Here is a 16,768-nt window from a genome sequence, read left to right as displayed (position 1 = left end):
AGGATCAAACCTTTAATAAAGGTCTTCAATTAACAGAATCGAACGCTTGCTCATAATCTATAAAACTGAGGACCAAAGGTGTTTGACAACTCAGGTACTTCTCAATTATTAACCTAAGAGTGAAAATTTGGTCGACACATCGTCTACCTTTTCAAAAACCGCACTGTTCTTCTCTTGAAGCGTTGTCTACGGCATCTCTCAGTCTAAAAAGTATCATATTACTAAGTAATTTACTACCTACAGAAACCAGACTAATCCCTCGATAATTACCACACTCACTTTCATCACCTTTCTTACAAAGTGGCTTAATTAAGGTAATTGACTGTTCCTTCTCAATTTATTAACATGCCAGTACAGTATTTTACTATTATGCAATCTTCCTGCATCTTCCAGATCCTTGGCAATCTTATCTGTAACATCTATTATACACCATTTTATCTCCTACTTTAGTGTTGTCTTCACTTTCTTCACATTTTTTTTATTTTTACACGATCTATCACTCAGATAATTCTGGGATAATTCCTTTCTCCTTCTTATCAAGAATAAAGCTTTTTCACTAATATTCTTAGCTACAGTCCTAGCTTTCTTCCCTATTACAACTTCAGCAACCTGAAGCATTTTTTTCCTTAAATTATTCCAACTATCTTCAACATTATCAGATATTAAACTCTCAATTTTGGTATTTAACTGTTCCTGGAAATTGTCTCTTAAATTCTTATACTGGAGTCCACTAACATCAAAACTTCCCGGAAGGTAGTTACCCTTCCGAAATTTCAGCTTTAAACTAACCCTTGACACTACTAGGTGGTGATCTTTACTTTTACCATCAATAACGGCACTCCAATACACCCTAGTATCTTGTATTGATCTTGCAATTCTTCGGTCTACAATAACATAATCAATAATGCTGGCTCTCTTACCATCATGTGAATACCATGTTAACTTATGAGCCATTTTGTAACCAAACACCGTATTGGTTATAACTAGATTGTTATACCTACAAAATTGCAAAAGTCTGCACCCATTATTGTTTTCTTTTCCTACACCGAATTTACCTAGGCTAGGATGCCATCTATCCCTATTTCTACCAACCTGGGCGTTTAAAATCTACCAGTAAAAACATCATATTTCTACCTGGAACCCTGTCTATTTGCTCCTGTAACTGCAAGTAAAATTCATCTGAGTCACTAGTATCTCTCAGTCGGTTTTATAGGGGCACATACTGCTATGACTGATACCCTTAATTGTTTAGTAATAAAATGAGCAACTAGCATTCTATTATTAATACCTTCCCAACCAAAACAAAACTTAGCAACTTCCTTATTCATTATAAGCCTTATTTCCTGTGTATGTGCACCATCCTTTCTGCCAGAGTAAAAACAAATTCTATATCACCTAATTTCATACTTTCTACCCCTGGGATATGAGCTTCTGAAACTCCTAATAAGTCCAGTTTGAATCGTCTAAATTCATCTGTCATAATGTCAATACGATACTCAATTTTTAACGTCGTAACATTCCAAATTCCAATTTTCATGTTCTTTAAATCATTAAAACTATTTTCGCCTCAGGAAAAGCAATGATCCCGGATAACAGTGCAGGACGGGGATCACATATCTTCTCAAGTCTACACCGGAGTGCTTAAGCCGGCTTAGAACCAGATAGCAAAAAGTCCCTGGGACCTCAATGAATGGGGGCTTTGTGCAATCCTGGCCCCATCTTGGTCACAACATGGTTTTCAGCACTTGGCGATGCTCTTCTATCAACAAGAGTCGAAATCCTGTGCAGACAATCTCAAGCCTATTACCTCCGACTCATTATATATTCATGCCTACAAATATTATGCTACTACGGGGAGGCAGCCCATAATAGATAAATTAGCAAACAAACGAGCCATCGTAATTTTTTCAAACCGATATTTTTCATTTTGTGTCGATGCAGTTTTTATTCTTAAAAAATTACCACAAAGTAGATCAATCTCTTCTGCAAGGAAAAATAAGCTTTTAATGACAGAATTTGAATATGTTATAAGAACTTCTCAAGAGACTTCACTGCCTTCTTTTTGTATAAGGGGGGGGGAGGGTGACTTTACCAACTTTTTGCCCTATTTCCCATCATTTTTTCCAATTTCTAGTATACATTTAGGGGTCATTGGGGGAGGGGGGCGGGGGGGGGGGAGATGGGGCAGTTACCCCCCATTAATTTCGAAAAAAATATTATATAGCCCATGCCCCTTGATTATTCGGCTATGGACCCCTTTCTCCCCTCCCAATAAAATGCTGAAGCTACACCCCTGCATACATTTGATAAATTCGTAGATCATAGGGGATAGGCATTTTTTCTCCCTAAAATGACGCTTTTAAGCCTCCTCAGCTGAAAGAAAGATCTGGTATAAATTCATAGTCTTCTCAAAAATTCCATTAACTCAAGGATAATTCTTTTACTTCAACAAGTCATCCCGTCTTACCAAATATCAGTCTTCATGCTCAGAAGAAGAAATATGCATTTTTAGTTTTCAAACAGTTCGTGGTAACGAACTGTAAGTAAGGAGCGATGCGACTCAATAGTAACCGAAACTCTAAGAAATAGAGTCTTGTTAAAAATAGATACATCAAAAGAATCAAATTTTGATACTTATTCAAAACATAAAAATTCATCTTAAATTCAAACATCTAAAATTTATCAAGTTTAATGTTATCCATCAAAAGTTACGAGCCTGAGAATATATAAAGTTTTTTCTAGAACCTTTAACAGCTTGTTATTCTAATTAAGCGGCCCTTGTGTTTCAGGAGTCATTCTTGAATGATTGGAACAAAAAGTCAAATTTTAGCGAAAAGAGTATTGAGGAGGGGGCAAACCCCCTCACATACGGAATAATTTCTGTTCGGTTTAAGTTTTGTTCCCTACTTTTAGTTGAAAAAACTTTTTTTTTAATTATTTAATATTGGAAAAATTAACTATTTATGAGCTAAACAAAAAAAGGTCTTCATGCGACAAAATTAACTTGCAACTTAAAAGGGAGATCCTATTATCCGAACGCTAAATTCGTCCACTGCTTGAATACGAAAATTTTAATGCGAGAGCCATAGAAGGTTTCTTCTAAGAATATGAAAGGCAATCCTTAGAACTTGTAAATTGGCGGATTGATTCCTCTGCTAGCTTAGCTAATTGGTCCCTGCTGTGTTAACCTAACAAAATACCAATAACGAAATTAGCTAATGTTAAAGTTTATTGCATTCAAAAGAAAACATAGTAAACACAACATACAACTTGGTACAATATCTAAGTATGTCTTTTGCAAACAAATGAAATTGCATGCTGTATATCTGAAAACTGATGTAATTTTTCTCACATGGACTTCGGTGTTTTTCAGACTAATTATGTTATGTCGTGGAGGCTCAAATTCCGAACTGTGCTAACATAACAAATTGAAAAATTGTCATGAATTACTCGCCTACGAATTTCTTCCCAACTATTCTCAAAATATCCTCCAAAACGAATTTGATAACAAGTGTTCAAAACAAAAGAAATGAAAAAAGTCAAATAAATTTGATTAAAATTTTATCTCACAACTAAACCACATTCAACAGAAATAAAAAAAAAATCCTTTTCGCATTATAACAACATTCAATTACAGCTTGGATAACTTTATATGGCAAGATCGACCTTTTTTCCTTTAACAATGTATATGTTCAATAATCATCCGAACAAAATTGTTGCCAAATGAATTAACTGGGAAAGTTTGAATTTACGATCGTCTAAAAAATACAGTTGGGCCTAAAAGTGAGAATTTATTCACCACGAAAACGAAAACCAAGTTTCCATGCCCTTATTTAGTATTACCAACCAAACATAAAATCACAAAGTTCACAGGTCTACAACGAATATTCACTAATTCTATTAATGGAATACTGGTATAGGCTATATAATTATTATGCTCTTCCAGAGCAATTCCGATTAGATCACTTTAATCAGATCAATTTAATGCGTTCAATAAGGGAGGAACGAGTTTTATCAATAACCAAAACAAAAGGTTTGCCAATGAGTATATAAAATCAAACGAATCCAATGTGAACGTAGGTGTTATAACGTTTCAGTAACGTTACAGATGAATTTTTTAATGACGAGCACACATTTTTATCACAAAACGGTTTGTGGCTCGGTTTCAAATGATAAAAAGTAGAATTGTCAACTTCCTGCATACGATCCTTGAATTATACTACGAATCGCAGTTTTTGGCTCAAGAGTTTCTTTGTCTGGTAAAAAAAATTACACTGAATTCAGATAAACAATGGAATTATTCTTCTCACTCATTCTGGAGCAGCATTTTTATTTTTTTCGAAAAATTTGCAAATTTTGGCTTTTGATATGATTTTTTTTTTTTTTTTTTTCTGTCATAGCCTTGTAGGCTAGATTCATAAATTCAGTAACATTTTTCTAACGCCCATAACTTTTAGTGATGATTTTCTTGAAGTTTGAATTTTTTGTTGAATTTTGAAGTATTGAAGTTTGAAGATTTGAAGAGTCATTACAGGAAAAGAATTTCAATTTTTTTTTTAAAGCGAATTTAAGTTTAATCGTGTTTTGGATAAAAAGAAAAAAAAAAACAATAAAAACAATTTGTTAAATACAATAAAATTTCCACTGTAATTTCATAAGGCAAATCCAAAATGTATTTCTTAAAGTAATTGCAGTTTTTCCTTAATATATTTGTTTAAAGTTTTTAGATGTTATTGCCATAACAAGCTTCAAAAACTCATTACACAAAACGTGTGCGAGCAAGCCAACTTTGGTTCAACTTCTGAATATATATAATACTGCATTAAATCCGGATTATCCAAAAATAATTAAAATTTATTAGCAAAAAAATTATTTAAAAATTTATATGCTAAAACTAGAGGTGTTAGGAACAGTTCCGTTCGCATTTATAGGTTTAGAATAACTGTTATATTAAAATTCCACATTCAACTTATTGAGCCTAAAAAAAAAAAAAATCTATTTTGCTACTCAATATTACTCACTTATTATATCAGCAAACTTAGCAGAACAGAATAGCTAGAAATCTGATTCCATGGTCAATTCCTAAATTAACAAGGCATAAAATCAAAAATTAACCTAAGTGTACAAGTTGAACAAACAGGGATAAAAACTACAAAGTAACTTCACAAAGCAGTAACGATAATAAAATAAATGACCAATAAATACAAAGGGGAATAAAGGACAAAGCTGCATTTCAAGCTTTAGGGCAATAGTATCTCACTATTTAAGTTTGGGTACAATACAATAATGGTAGCCTTTCTAGAGAGAAAAAAGTCAGAAACTAAACTTAAACACCTCCTCCACTTCGTTCAACCTTGATTTTATTCAAAGCTTCAAGATCTTGATTCTCTTCAGCTATTTCAACCATACGAGCAAAGCGAGAATTTGAGATATGTCCAGTCTTAATAGCTGACATCATCTAGAAAAGGAAGATATTTTAGTATACTGTTCAAGCTTTAGTAAACGCAAACTCTTTCTAAGGGATCGCATTTCCCAAAACCAGAAGGCACATGGCTCTTAACTATCATGATCAAACAAATCAATTGCAAATAAAAAATCATAATTTCAAGCAACTGTATTCAGTGGGAAATAATGGTGCAAATGAGAAAAAGAAAAATCTAGAAGTCACATGGAAGGTTCAGTATTAAAGAAAAGTAGTTTGTGAGATTTAAGAGAACTTCAGACACTGGACTCAGTCTTGGGTCAGGTTCCAAGTCCTTCGTTAAACATTTTTTTTCCATTCAACGTCCGATTATTATTACTACTAATATTGGCAGACTCATAGCTAAGCTGAAGATCAGGCCACATGGGTCCACTGCTTCAGTTTCCTCCCCTCCCCCAAATAAACAAAAAAAAACAGGATGCGATAACTTTGGACGCATGTGAGTAGTGTTCAGACACTGAACTCCCCGGAGGCATCAGGATTTAAAGAATCCTATCTTGAGTATGAGTTCAACATTGTTGTACTTTCGACTCCATACTCGATCCAAGAATGAATTCAGCATCTGCACGCTATTTAGGCTCACGACTCCAAGCAGCTATGGCTAAAAATCTCATGTTGGGCTAAGATCTAAAAAAACATGTAAATAATAATAAGAAAATTTTTTCATTATAGTTATGGTAACAATCTATTCAAAAGGACGTAGCTTGATCAAAGGCGGGTCCAGAAACAGAATCAAAATTCTGGTCCCTCCACACAAAGAAGGGGCACAAAAGCGAGGAGGACCAGAAGACATGTTCCCAAAATATCATGGCTTTATTTATTTATTTATTTGAAAACCCGTCATTCAAAAGCAAGAAGACAGAGCAATAAGAAAAACCAAAAAACAAAACAACAATTAAACACTTTGCAAAATACAAGACAAGAAAATATACGAAAGGAACCAGAATAAAAAAAGACTTCTAAGCTAAAGAGTATAAACTTAAACATTTGCTATCTAATACGCCTATTATTTTACCAATGCAAGATATGGCTCCAGTTGTGGGACAAATTAATCACTAAAATTCACAATAGTTGTTGAAACGGCAGCGCATGAATCAGTTATACTATAGCCTATAACCAATAAATACAAACAAGTTTCGGGTCCAAGGCGAGAGCCGAAGGAGATAATTTGAGAAACGATAATAGCACTATCTAATTTACATAATATAAGAGCAAAAAAAAAAAAAAAAACACTTCAAAATGGCGAGACATACTATATATGCTGCAGAGCAATAGCGTTAAACAATCTTACAAGGACTAAATTAGTATTATTATTCAAACATAAATAAACACACAACAAGACGGAGCAGAGGAAAAAAAAAATCCAATACATCACTGCTTAAGAACGTGGGACCAATCATTTAAGTTCCCATCAATTTTTCTATTATGTTTCACTATCCTTCTGGTGACGGCAACCTCTGGGTGAACAACCTTGAATCTCGTAATAGCGAGTCAATTTCTGTACCACGGAGGCAGATGAAGTAGATACTTGGAAAAACGAAAGAACATGGATCGGATTTTACTCTTGTCAGTTTTAGTTAGGAGTTTCAGAAGGTTGTGGTGTAGAAGATATGGGGAAGGGCAACAACATTATATAAACTTGCTAGAAGAGGTCGGTTAAATCGAAGTTTACAAGATACAATGGAAGCGTAAGCTGCTGAGATTTTACGTCTGATTTGTTCAAGAAGAAGTTTTCGGGTGTGTCGGATAGAAGAAGCAATGGCAGATCTAAATATATAAGGTTATCTATAGGTTGAACAGAGGTAGATCCAAGCATGATGGAAGGGGCAAAGGAATCTGTTTTCTAGTTAAACAGGACAATATCAGATTTGGAGGAGTTGAATTCAAGCCCTTTCTTTCTGTAATTTTTCATAACGTTCATTTGAACCACATGTTTTGCTGATTTAACACATTCAGCCCCCCACCGACGCAACATTAAATCCCGCGCACCTACCTGCGCCAGTTACCGGAAAGGATCAGCCATATCATGTTGTTATTCTTTTTTTTTCTGTTACGCCCAAAGATTGAAAATTTATTTTACATGTTAGGATTTTGAATGGCCGCTATTCTACACATTCAGTTATAGGAATATTTATAAAAAAATCTAAAGCCGAAATGGCCATCCCTGACAATACAAAGAAAAGAATCTGGAAGAGACAAACTGGTCTATGGCCAGTAAAGGAAAACGAAGAGAACAACAATCAAACGAAATTGGAACAATCTTGTAATTAAATAAAAAAAAAATAAGAGAAACTAAATTATTTAGAATGATCAAAAGGCACAGATTTGCTATGTCAGTGACGCAGTCGATGGATGAGGGAAACAATTGCAATTGACTAATTTTTCGTGTTTTATTTCAACTGTACAGGCCAGAATAAAAACTCATATAATTTTGGCTTTATAAATTGAATTCTTGAATAGATTGAAAATAGAACAGTAATGTGTTAGTTAAAACATCAATTAAAATTCATGGCGGGTTTTTCAAATATAAAACTAGTTCCCGTAGAATTTAATGAGACTTATTCGATTATTCTAAAACTAGAGTGAAACACTTCATTTGGTGATTTTAGACTAAATTTCCACCTGGCATAAAAAGATTATTTCAATAAGTAATCGTTGGGACTCAAACCTTTCGGAATATTAACTAAAGCAAAACAGTATATTATTTGTGGGTCCATCTCCCCACAGCCATCGTCAATAATTAAGTCCAACAGCTGTACTAAAATACTTCAAGGGCTTCAATACTGAGTAAGAAAATCTAGATATAGACATTCACTAGTTATGCAATGGCTTGAGGTTGAAAAACTGCTTGAAGATGTGTCAAAGGCTCAAATCACTTTTGTCCATAAATAATTTCAGCTTTGTCCCAATGTTATTAACAAGTTTTGAGAACAATCATGATAGGATACTAATCACTTGTTTACCTAGACATCTCATTCACTCACAGGCCAAATTAATTTCACCTATAGAGTTACGAAAGAAATTCGATGATACAAAACTTTTGGAGGGTGGAAAACTTTTTTTTTTCCTTGAGCGACTGGACTAATTTTCTATAAACACGTAGAAGGCCTTTTCTGCATTAAAAAAAAGAAGAAAAATTCGAACACTAGGCACGTATATTCTTTTCTTGTCTATGGGTCAAACACTTCTCCTAGTATTGTCAGTTGTGGGTCTCTTATTGTTCAATTATATAGATGTCAGCTTTCCAAAAAAATTCGACAACCGTAAAGATTATTACAAAAATAATTCATTTTGACAGCAAGACCTAGGAATAGAACTCTATCATTGGCGCTCAGTTCGGAATACCTGTATTGCACACAAACAAACAAGTAGAAAAAATAAATTTATATTTTACCTGAAGGTACTCATCGAGTTCAACTTGTCCATTGAGATTTGCATCTAAATCACTAAGAATATCATGGAGTTGATCTCCGGGAATGGGCTCACCAGCTTGCTGTAATATAGATACAAAATAATGTAAATCTAACCTCAGCAAACTGATCAGTTTAACTATTAAAGGCACCTACAGTTCATTGGACTTCTTTCCCGACTAAATAAAATATAATTCGAGATGGGTAGCGCCTTAGACATAGGAAGAAGGGAATATAAAATGTCTGCTACAAAAACACACTGCAGTTACCACAAACTGAAACTGGAAATTAAAATAGTTACATATCAATATGTTTATGATAAGATACCCATTTAATTGAGCCTTTACTTGCTCTTGTACCCACATACCTCCCATCTCAGCTACAAAAGATTTAGATAAAAAAATTTGATCAACCATAATTTCCCTAGCATAAGAGGATCAGATACAAGTACCAGTGGATGCCAAGCTCAATTACGTGGTATTAAACAAAAGGAAAAAAGTGAAAATTGATCCCTCCTCGTAAGAGCGATGTAAAACCAGGAACTTTAAAATATTATTTTCTCGTTTTCTTTTCCCCTTGGGGGATAACTGATTCCCTCAAATCAAACTCAACATCCTAAACAGAGGAATCAAGAATTTAGGCCAATTGTGCATAACACTCAGCCTTCGAAGGCTATAATTACAGTTTAGCTAACATGCTTAAACCCATATAAATGACCTAATGATCAACATTATTATTCCATTTTAGGCAAATTAGTTCTTCAGCTACTGTTAATGCATAAGAGCGACATAATTTTGACGTCAAGGGCTCAAATTATTAGCAGTTTTTGAAAGCAAAAAGGATTTCACCAACCATTCTAGTGTGTTGAGTTAAATCGAACTACAACGCCCTGATGAAATGTCCAAACTCGAGCAGTCTCCTACATTTTCTGTATCATTGCCAAATTGGACAATAAAAAACAAAACAAAAAATAAAACAGTAAAAACAACTTTGGCATGAGATTAAGAGAAAGCCCTAGATCCGATTAAGCGACAAGTTATCGCAGAGTTTATATTAGCTTTATTTAACTTCAGGTTACGTTTTCGATACTGTCACAAAAAAAACTATAGCATGCGGTTGTGTATACTAAGACAGTAGTTTTTTTTTTGTATAAACGCCTTTTAAACACAAAAACTCTGATTCAAGCGGAGAAATTCGTTTTGCCGGTTTCATACAAAATTGAGTTCTTTGGATATCCAGCTTTCTTTATAACGAAGTCTAACAAAATACCCGTTTGATGAGATCTGAGAGGGATCTCCAAAGGAACTTTTTACGATTACATTGCAATCACTGACAATCTACAGTCCAGTACAACAAATCCACACAACAATCAGTTTAAACTGCTAGACACCGACGTTTCTTCAAGAACACTGGAAGATGGACCTTCTCCAACCGGGTCCACAGCAAGTGGGATAGTCTGCCCTCATCAACAGGAAATAGCCCAGATACGGATTCATTCTAGTAAAAACTTTATATGTTTTCTAGTTTCTCATTTCATAGAGATTTTTCAGTGACTTGCAACAGCTTTTTGCATGAAATTATTACTATTAAGTCATCAGCATTAAGTAAAGGATTTGTTCTCTACTAAGCCAAGACAATGGTATAATAGAATAAAAATAATTTGAAGAAGCCCCTTAGTTACAGCTAATGATCCAAACAAAGTCCTTTCCTTCATAGTTAATCCGCTCACTTCAGACATTCCTCTTAATTTGAACTCTCTCAATTTTCTCTCTATCTCGCCCTTAGACGTGAACTAATTGAAGCCTTTGCTGACAATCTTTCGAAACCTTTGTCAATACTTTTTGATAAAGTTACATCTACTGGTAAATTCCCAAATTGTAGGAAATTAGGTTTTATCACTTCCATGAAAAAGAAAGGTAACAAGCAAGATTTGCATGGTGTCCGTCCATTACACTCACTCCCGTTTTCTGTAAATTATATGAAAGCTTTTTGGCTGAGTGGTTGAAAGTAAAAAAATCCCAAATGTAGACCAAAGGCAATTCGGAAACTTACGCTCTACATCTACTACCACTATCTTCTTCATCTTATGGACACAATATATAATACACTTGAAAAACCCAACTGGCTCAATGTCATAATAGTGGACTTGCAAAAAGCTTTTGATTTAATTAACCGCAATACATTGGCAGAAAAACTATACAATGAATTTCAAGTTGATCCTTTTTTAATTAGAATATTTGCGTCTTTTCTCTCTAATACAACCCAAGTTGTCAAATCCATTAATCTAATTTCTGATCCCCTCCCAATTTAAAATGGAGTGCCCCAAGGAACCTTTTTATGTCCAATTTTATTTCTCGTAATGATAAATAAACTTGGTGTCGACTTGTCTGATAGATTGAAATTTGTTGATGATCTAACATTTTTAGAGACTTGTTTCAAACATCTGAAAAGTAGCCCAATGGATATCGAGGAACAAATATCAGATGAAGCTGCTACTAACGAAATGACAGTCAACCCTTTAAAATCAACAATATTAACAATTAATTTCCTTAAGAGTTCCCCTTCTTTTACCTACCCAGCCCTCCCCCCTCCTGAAATGGGTGTTACCATTTCGGGCAATTTAAAGTGGGATCATCATGTTAATGATACTTTAACACGCGCAAATACCACACTTTCCTTTCTTAAAAAATTTAAACGTCCTATATTCCATTCTCATCCCAAAAAGGACAGGACATTGCCGGTCTTTTGGCATCCTGGTAAATCTTCAATGAATTGTCAGAAAGAGTAGTGACAGTCTAAAAAAGGTGCCTAAGAACTATTTTCTATGAGGGGTGAAGTTCCTTATATTTCCGATCTTCGAAGAGCCAATCTGGTAACCCTCAAGAAAAGGAGAACACAATTTTCCTTGTGTTTCGCCAACAGCACTCTCCATAACTTATGGAAAAATTACCTTTTCCCTAGATAATTACCCCCTCCCCCTCCCGCCCACCTTGTTCTGTTTAAACAAAATACCCTTTCTTACCCCAATAAAACTGTCTACCGAAAGATATAGAAGGACTTTCGTCCCCTATATAGTAAACATGTTAAAACATGAGACCCCCTTCTTTTATTTACCTTACAACTGTTCAATGTTTAATTTACAATTTTTTCTAACTAAACTGTGTTTTGTAGGTTTCAGTGCAAGCCTAAATTATCCTTATGTGTGTTTTTATTTATTTATTTTTGTTTTTATTTAACTTACTCCTGTTTTAATTCTCCAAGTTTTTTACTGTTTTGACATTTTCCCCTGTTCTGACAACTGTTTTTCTAGAACATTGTTTGCTTTCTGGAATCTTTTTCCAGACTTATATTTGCTTCTTTATTTTTGTATTTTTTTACACCAAGGCGCGAATTCAGCCCACTCAGGTTTGTGATAGACACTTTTTAGAAATAAAAATCTTATCTTATTATTATAGTTCAGCATCTTGTTGAGTTCACAGCTGATAAATTACCGTCCTTCTAAGAACGGGAATTATACAAATGCTGGAAATGACTTGAAATATCAAAACGCCAAATGACTTAAAAATTACTTACTTTTAAACTCTTTCTCACATCATTGACAGATACAAAACCCTTCTTATCTCTATCCAAAGCTTGGAACCTCTTAATGTATTTACCCATTTCTTCACGAGTCAAATTGATTGGTATTAATTGTCGCGATTGACGATTCACTTGCTGACCCATTTGAGTTTTTAGAAATTCCATAGCCATTTCTCTCTGACGCTAAAAACAGAAAAAGGAAACTACTGTCAATAACTAAATTAATTCAAAGCCTAACTTTAACGTGAAAAACAAATGTCATTTTACAAAAGACTAAAATATAGCAGCAAAATAAATAAAATATAGCAGCAAACATGAGAATACTAGGGTCAATCTAATTTAAACGAAATTTGCCCACATGACATTTACATGATTTTGTTTAGTATGGGCAGTGGTTCACATTTTACTAGGTTGCTGCTACTGTTGCAACTACCATGGGATGCTATAAACTTTCAAATAAATGTTTTCAATAACGGTGAATTCAATGGGGTAATTTTGCTTCTTAGACTTTTTTGTATTCTGCGGAAGGTACCAAAAAGTGTCATTTTCGGTACCATACGGTACTTTACTCTGGCACTATCAGGACAAATTCATAAAAATATGCAGATACAAGTATTGTCAATTACCATCTTTCTGCGACCTTTCAAGTGCTAGCAGAAAAAAAAAGAAAAAAGAAGGGAGATGCGTGATTGCTGCATACACAAAAAAGTGATTTTTCTTGCTTTTTATACTGTGCATTGTAAAAGTCCATATTACTGTTTTTAACGATGGGGATTACAATGGTTTGCTTTTTATTTTGATCTGAATTCATACTTAAGAAATTTCAGACTCTTTCAAAAATCAGTTTTTATAACAAAAAATTCCAGTTGTGATGAATCCTAATATAGTTATTATATCTGAACCAGCGGCTATAGAGAAGTGTTTCTCACGATACAGTAACCTTGAAAATGCGTTTTTAAACTTTCAGTTTTATGGGTCGTGTTTCGCTGTTAATTAGCCTGCAGCTATGGTCATAACCAGGATGATAAATAAATTTCCAACTCTCTTGAGCAATCTGTTTGAGTATCCGTCAGTTTTATATCTTCTGGAAATAAATTTTAGAAAATGGCCACAACATCTGAAAAAGAGCCTGAACATGAAGTTGGTAGGTATCATTTTTAGTTAAAAGTTGAATGGCTGGAGAGGGTCAATGATTCTGTTCTCTTATGCGCACTGTTACGTTTTGTTTACTCTTATATCTCTTAAGCTACTACAATTAGTGATAACTAAGTTTACTATTCAAATTTTGGTACTTGTATGATATACCCCCTACCTCATATTCTTCATCTAATTAGAACCTTGGATTTTCTCTAATTTTGGGATTTCCCATAATTCTGTCAATAAAGTATCATATATTCATCATATTTTGATCCCAAAACCCCAAAATTATGGAAAATCCAAGGTTCTAATTAGATGAAGAATATTAGGTAGGGAGTATATCATACAAGAACCACCATTTTATATGGATTTTTAACAAACTAAAAACATCCGAAATGAGTCTTTAAAAAACTCAGTTTTTCAGATGGAACTAAAGAGCAAAGTTGATACTAAAAATGAGTGAAATTATTCCTTCGCAGCCTATGCAACATATACGCCTGTTTCAATAAATCTAGTTGAAATTAACTGACTGATGACATTTCTCTATGCTTTTAAGGTTATGCAAAACTCGAACTTTACGGAAAACACAAAAAGAAACATTTGATTGTGTATAAAGTAGAAACACAACACACCTTAGGATTTCTCTCGGTACAAAAATAAAGCATTCTCGTTTCTTATTCATCGGTTTTATGTTTTTGATAGAGCATTGGTTTAGCATAATACAACAAGAATTAGAAAATATCATAATATTTTGAAGGCAATCTGGCTACAAGATATATTTAAGAGAGACTTTTCCAGCAATAGTCTGTGAGCTATTAGCTTAGAATTTCGTAATATATGTTTGTGTTTTGAGCCCCAGTCTGGAGTTAGTAAACAATTTTATCTATCCTATCTAAATTAAAATCAAAAAATTAGGCAAGAAGAAACATTCCAAACTATATTCAAAAGATAATGCACGTGTCCTTAAATAAAACTCACCGCCTGCTCCTTCGCATCCCATTTAAGTTCTTCAGCCATCAGTTTAATGACCTCTTTTAAAGTTTCTTCGGCAGCCTGCACATTCAAAAATGCGAGTCGCAAGCGACGAGCAATGACATCAACAGCTGTGCAAGCATATTCACGAACAGCATAACGAACTTCTGCTTCAATGTAAGGAAATTCTTCATGAAGACGGTTGCCAACCACAGGCCACCTTTTCCCTATAGAAAACAAAAGGAACTACAGGAAACAAAGCATAAAATAATCACATTTTTCTATTGGTACATTATTTAATGCTAGAATCGTAATCATAACCTCAATAAGAGCAAGATATTTTTCTTGCTACTAATATATTTAACTCGTATTGTTAATTTTACAATTAGTTATATCTACTATACCCCGACCGAAAGAGCTATTAAGCAAATTACCTGCATTTTCTCACAATTTGAAGATTAATAATTTATTGTCTCTAGTTTGACTAGATATACAAAAAAAGGGGAAGCAGCTGATCTCGGAGGGGGTCAGATGCACGAATAACTTACATGGTATACCTAGGCTCTGGAGCCGGGATTATATTTTGGTAGGGGGGGGTCCCTCTTTTAGTTAGTTGGGGCTTCTATTTCTTGAGTGTTTCTTGTTTTGTTTTTTATAGCTCAAATACATACAATCAAAATAACATTTCGAAACATCTGGTCACTAAATATCCAGGCTAATAGAACACTGTCTAGAACATGGTACCAACATATAATGACACACCTTGTGTTACATGATGAAAATCATGAAATCCAACCCAAAAACCGAAAACAAAACATGATAACAACAAGACGAATTCAGGTTAATAAGATGCAGATAAACAGAATTTTAATGAAAAATAATTCGCCTGTATATTCAGCTGCCCATGTCCAGCACCCAAATTAAAATAAATACAGGAAGTCTAGATACTTGGAAGGAAAATGCCCATTCAAATGGTTTTAATTTTTATATCACACTATTTGAAAAAGAAGGAAGCTTGGTCCCTCTCTGCTACTTCTCTATCCAGAGCAGATCGTTGAATACGGAAACTTGGCCATCGCTGTGCATCCAACCCTCTGCTATATCAAACAGTTCGTGGTAACAAACTGTAAGTAAGGAGCCACTCGGATAAAAAGAAAACTCTGAAAAAGGAGGCAATATCCTTGAAAAGTCTAGGAAATAATTGAAAACCACACCATCAGATTCAGCGTGTCAGAGAACCCCACAGTAGAGGTTTCAACCTCCCATTGCAAAAATGTGTAATTTTGTATTTTTTACCAGAAGAAAGATCAAGGATACGTGTTTATTTATTGTGTTTTCCTCGAGTAATGGTATCAAATCAATGGGCCTAAGACATCGGGTGAGCGCTTATTCGAACGGAAATTGAACGTCCTAGTGCCCTATTTAAGTGACAAAAAAAGATTGGAGGTCAGCTAGCCCCCTTCCACTTCCATTTTTCCCACAAAGTCGACCAAAATTTTGAGATAACTATTTTGTTCAGCATAGTTGAAAGGTCCAATAGCCACGCCTTTGTAGATAACGAGACCCCCACAGCCCGTGGGGAAAGGTGTGTAAGTTATGAGATTTGCCCCTTGTGTACGTATAGTATGTTTATTTTTTATTTATGGGGCTGAACTTACCAGGGGATATTTTACATGTGAAGATGTTAAGGGTAATTGTAACGGGGACATTTTCACTGGGATGGAATTGTCTAGAGAATCTATCGGTGGGGGAGGATCTTCCACGGGGAAATTTTTAAGGGAGCAACTTTATCACTGGGGGGGGGGGGAATCTCCGGCATGATTTGAAAAACAATCAAAAACTGAAGTAAATTTTCAAATGAAAGTGAAAAGAAATTCTTCGGGGGAATTTTTAGCAAGTACGGAAGTGTCATGGGGGATTTCTTCTGGTGGAGGGGTATTTACGCGGGAGGAATTTCCCGTAGAGAGATTTTTAGTGGGGGGAGGGAATTTTCCATGGAGGGGAACCAGATTTCCAGGAATTATTTAAAAAACGATAAGAAAAAAAAATTCAACTGAAAGTAAGGAGCAACAATAAAACTTAAAACAAACGGAAATTGTTACGAATATAAGGAAAGTTACCTCCTCCTAAATACCTCGCTCTTTACGCTAAAGTTCCAACTTTTTGTCCCAATTCTATAAGAACGACT

The 16,768-nt window shown here is 34.5% G+C and overlaps 1 protein-coding gene across 1 annotated transcript in view; it reads right to left on the bottom strand.

The window, feature by feature from the left end:
* Positions 1-3,211: 3,211 nt before the first annotated feature.
* The window catches only part of Gpo1 (glycerophosphate oxidase 1), a 97,246-nt gene continuing 83,689 nt past the window's right edge, over positions 3,212-16,768 (bottom strand). The window contains exons 11-14 of the mRNA XM_089095419.1: positions 14,587-14,807; positions 12,466-12,654; positions 8,877-8,975; positions 3,212-5,458 (exon numbers count right to left, since the gene is read on the bottom strand). Of these exons, the coding sequence (XP_088951545.1) occupies positions 5,327-5,458; positions 8,877-8,975; positions 12,466-12,654; positions 14,587-14,807 (641 nt within the window). The 3' untranslated portion in view covers positions 3,212-5,326. The remainder of the gene's footprint in view (positions 5,459-8,876; positions 8,976-12,465; positions 12,655-14,586; positions 14,808-16,768) is intronic.

Source organism: Artemia sp. Qi Xiang Cuo, chromosome 10 (genome assembly GCF_049724085.1).
Source record: "Artemia sp. Qi Xiang Cuo chromosome 10, ASM4972408v1, whole genome shotgun sequence".
NCBI lineage: Eukaryota > Metazoa > Arthropoda > Branchiopoda > Anostraca > Artemiidae > Artemia > Artemia sp. Qi Xiang Cuo.
The sequence above is the reverse complement of the archived record's forward strand: the minus strand, read 5'-3'. Positions and strand labels throughout refer to the sequence as shown.